General features: G+C 35.6%; 1 protein-coding gene across 1 annotated transcript; it reads right to left on the bottom strand.

The window, feature by feature from the left end:
- Positions 1-1,111: 1,111 nt before the first annotated feature.
- Positions 1,112-1,560, bottom strand: LOC112621437 (keratin-associated protein 19-5). Its single transcript, XM_025380874.1, has one exon. The coding sequence runs from the start codon at positions 1,537-1,539 to the stop codon at positions 1,321-1,323; it is 219 nt and encodes a 72-aa protein (XP_025236659.1). The 5' UTR covers positions 1,540-1,560; the 3' UTR covers positions 1,112-1,320.
- Positions 1,561-4,745: the final 3,185 nt, after the last annotated feature.

Below are 4,745 nucleotides of genomic sequence, written 5' to 3'. Positions count from 1 at the left end.
TATGAATTACTTCATAAGTGATGGCAGTGATTTCTATATTTCCTTGGTGTATTGCAAAATATTTAAATGTGCTGATAATATGAGAGAGCAACTTTGTGTCACACCACAACGGACCAGGAATAAAACATGAAAGTCACAAAAAGAAGTTCATTTTCAGTGTATTTTCAGATACATACTTTGTCTTATCATTACTTTTCTTACCATTGAAAGGGCCAAATAAACATACATTTTGAACAAACTATAGAAGTACATACTCTTCATGTTGGTCTCCATTGAGATTTGAAAGTTTATAAAGTTGGTATTTCAGGGCTGAATTTAAACACTGACATCTAACTGAAAGCATTGAAATGAAAAAGATATGGTCAATACGGCACAGTATTCCAAAGAAAAAAGATTCTTTTTAATTGAGTGTTATGGTTTTAATTTGTGCATGTACAGCTTACTTTGGACAACATGGGCTTGGACTGAGTGAATCCACTCATACTCAGATTTTGTTCTACCTCTGCCACTCCTGAGACAGCAAGACCAACGTCCCCCTTCCTCCTCTTCCTCCTCCTCCTCAACCTATCCAATGTGAAGACAATGAGGATAAAGACCTGAATGATGAGCTGCTTCCACTTCACAAACAGTAAATATAAATTCTCTTCCTTATTATTTTAATAACATTTTCTTTTCTCTTATTTACTTTATTGTAAGAATACAGTGTATAATGCATATAAAATACAAAGTATGTGTTAATCAACTGTTTATATTATCAGTGAGGCTTCCAGTCAACAGTCGGCTGCCAGTAGTTAGGTGTCTGGAGAGTCAAAAGTTTTATGTGGATTTTCAACTGCCCAGGGGAATCAGTACCCCAACCCCTACATTATTCAAGGGTCAACTGTGACCTTTGAATGCGGATATATACATGCACACACATACATACAGCTATATAGATAGGTGCATGTATATACAAAATTATTTTATTATATATAATATACTTCTATATGTATATAGTTTGTTCTTTTTTCACTGGATATAATTATAAATAACCACTTTGCCATTTTGAGCCAAGCAAAAAATAAAAGCCATGTATTTGCTTTAAGTCAACATACTTTATTCCAAAAGGAAGAGAGAAGCCCCACAGCTATAAAGGTACAAGTAAGACACATCCAGAGACATAAAGCAAAGAATTATGGAATGATAGGTATTCTTAAAACTCTCAGATGCTAACTGCTCTTGATCTCGGCTTGATCCAGGGTGACCTCGTTCTTTTGTTATTGCAGTCAGGTTTGGGTGATCTTCTTATGGCCTCTCATGTTAGGTTGTCAGGGAACGATTTCAGTAAAATCCAGAGAATCCATATCCTCCGTAGAATGACGGGCGGCAGCTGCGGTATCCATAGCCCCCGAAGCCAGAGCCGTATCCATAGCCTCCATAGCCACAGCCATAGCCCAGTCTGCGGAAGCCGCCACATCCACAGCCATAGCCATAGCCCAGGTCATCGAAGCCTCCATAGCCGTAGCCCAGGCCTCCATAGTAGTTGCCGTAGTAGTTCATGGTGTCAGGAGTGGTGAGTTGGTTTGCTGCTCAAGGCAAGATCCTCAGTGTAAAATGCCAGCATGTGTAAGAGGCTTATATACCCTGGTCAGAGCATGTGATGAGTCATCTGTATACCCTCCTTTGCTGTAGTTATTTATATTACGTTTGATGTTACAACTCATTTATCTATTGTCTTCTCATGCAGGGAGAGGCCCTCATTCTCATTAAAATATTTCAGCTTACTTAATGTCTTATTCAGGACACGATTGAACTTACTGCTTTGCTTTTATGAGAAGAAATGGCTGACTGTTCAAAATATGCACATTCCAAATGCTCAACAGAATTGCCTATTACCAGGTGTATTACATCATCTACACTTTATGGTATTTCTTTTATAATGAATCATTTCCTTTGTCCATCATCTTCCAAACTGATAACTTCATATTCAACTGAATTTATAGCCATTTTTTCAATTTACAGATGTTAAATCTGTAGTTTTAAAAAGCAAACTTATTTATCAAGGTGAAGTCTTCAGAAAATGCCTATATTCACAATACAGGAAAACATTTGAAATCAAAATGATTTTAATGCCCTGCTGTGTACAATAGCCAAACGACTCAAAAAAAGAGAGCATATGTTGATTTTTAGCATTTTATTCACAATAACTTTTATACTATTTTTGGCTTTGTACACCAGCTTCAGAACCTTTTGGTTGCAAAATATGTAAGAATTAATTTCAGAAATTGAGGGCACAAAATCCATCTCCAATGCAGGCTTATCAGAGCGGTAGTTCAGTTTTCCATTCAAGTCCTAACACTCTCCTTTATAATTGGTTTTATTCAAAGTCCTAGTAAAATTGCAGATTGCATCTGCCTCTGTTTTGCACACTCCAGTCAATTACTTTCTTTCTTTATCCTTTTTCAGTAGTGTATATATGACCTCTATTTCCATTCTCATCAGCTTTCATTTTTCTTCCCATTTTCTCAACAGCTATAGAAACAGCCAGGTAGAAGTTTATTGCATACATTTCCCCAACCCCCTCTGCCTTCCATCCACTTATCTCAATGCTTTTTTTTCTACCTCTTCTTTGTATTCACTATAACGTCTTTCCTGATGTTCTTCTATGTCTATCCTGTGCTCATTTATTCTGAGGTAATTTCTAACCACTGCCTACTGATCTGTTCATTGAAGTATCTGTTCATTAAATATCATTAAAGATCTGTTCATCTGTTCATTAAAGTATCATTTTTAAAACTTTCTATTTTTTGTACTTACTGAACATCCTCAACTCCCCACCCCAGCAAAAATACTTAGAAATAATGAATAAGACCTACTATTAGATAGCACAATAGGGTGACTATAGTCAATAACAACTTAATTGTACATTTTAAAAGGTCTTGAGTATAATTAGACTGTTTGTAACTCAAAGGATAAATACTTTAGGGGATGGATTTTAAAAAATTTACTCCAACTCCTATGGCTTTCTGAAATGTTAAAAGGGTATCCTAAAACTGAAATTGTCTTCAAAGTTTTCAAAATAAAGGCGCCATGGTGAAATGACACAGAATAGAGAAACATATGTAAAGAAATTTGCCCTGGGCTTCATAGAGTTCCTCAGCTGACTTCGTTGAGTTAGTGAAACAGATACAACATTGAGCCTACTCTTGATTAATCTCCATGCAGCACCTGTCTCTTGGCTTTGACAACTAAAAGTTTATTTAATTTACATGACTTTGAACATGCTGTTGAGTTTTTGTGAGATTTATAAGTATTTTGTCAAAGACAAATTTCCTAAAAGGGATGCTTCGGTTCTTCTAAGCAATAGACTAGGGAATTAAAAACTGTTTATTGAAGAAATTCTAAGTAAATTGACAGTAACTACCACAGCAAGCACAATCTGTGCACAACTCTGACTACGCCTTAGTGAGCTACCTTTTTAAGACAGAAAAATAGCTCAATAAGTCTTTCAATTTGTAGAGTAGGATTTAATTCAACATTTTCTCCATTTCTTTTAACCACATCTTCGTTCACTCTTATTTCTCATCTGAACTAGAAACAATCGATACGCTGAATTCTCAGTGAGTCCTTTTGAAGCAATAAAATCACAAATAACTCAGACTGTATTAAGGATATCACCGTTTGTCCATATAAATCAGCCTGATAATGTAAGAGTGTTTAATAGCTAATTTTTGTTTGGGATGCATAAATGATGCATACATCTGGAGATATAAAACTAAACAAGATATCAGTGGAAAACCTCAATAGCCAAATAAGAATTAGAATGTTATAAAGAAATAGACCATGTGATAATTTTCCACAAGACCAATTAATGACCATAAGCAGTAAATGATTAATATTAAAATAAAAAAAACCTATATATTTCTATACAAAATATATAGAACAAATATTTTGTCTTTTTTACAAAGTGAACAAATAGTACAATGAAAGTATCTATTGTAAAATTAAGACATATATTCATTTGTAATGATATTGGTTTTTTTTAAAATTTATTTATTTATTTATTTTTTATTATTATTATACTTTAAGTTCTAGGGTACATGTGCATAACGTGCAGGTTTGTTACATATGTATACTTGTGCCATGTTGGTGTGCTGCACCCATCAACTCATCAGCACCCATCAACTCGTCATTTACATCAGGTATAACTCCCAATGCAATCCCTCCCCCCTCCCCTCTCCCCATGATAGGCCCCTGTGTGTGATGTCCCCCTTCCCGAGTCCAAGTGATCTCATTGTTCAGTTCCCACCTATGAGTGAGAACATGCGGTGTTTGGTTTTCTGTTCTTTTGATAGTTTGCTAAGAATGATGGTTTCCAGCTGCATCCATGTCCCTACAAAGGACACAAATTCATCCTTTTTTATGGCTGCATAGTATTCCATGGTGTATATGTGCCACATTTTCTTAATCCAGTCTGTCACTGATGGACATTTGGGTTGATTCCAAGTCTTTGCTATTGTGAATAGTGCCACAATAAACATACGTGTGCATGTGTCTTTATAGCAGCATGATTTATAATCCTTTGGGTATATACCCAGTAATGGGATGGCTGGATCATATGGTACATCTAGTTCTAGATCCTTGAGGAATCGCCATACTGTTTTCCATAATGGTTGAACTAGTTTACAATCCCACCAACAGTGTAAAAGTGTTCCTATTTCTCCACATCCTCTCCAGCACCTGTTGTTTCCTGACTTTTTAATGAT

The sequence above is a fragment of the Theropithecus gelada genome, chromosome 3 (assembly GCF_003255815.1).
Source record: "Theropithecus gelada isolate Dixy chromosome 3, Tgel_1.0, whole genome shotgun sequence".
NCBI lineage: Eukaryota > Metazoa > Chordata > Mammalia > Primates > Cercopithecidae > Theropithecus > Theropithecus gelada.
This window is presented reverse-complemented; position numbering and strand designations above follow the sequence as displayed.

Coding starts and splice junctions, on each gene's coding strand:
- LOC112621437 (XM_025380874.1), bottom strand. CDS start 1,539: ATGAACTACTACGGCAACTACTATGGAGGCCTGGGCTACGGCTATGGA.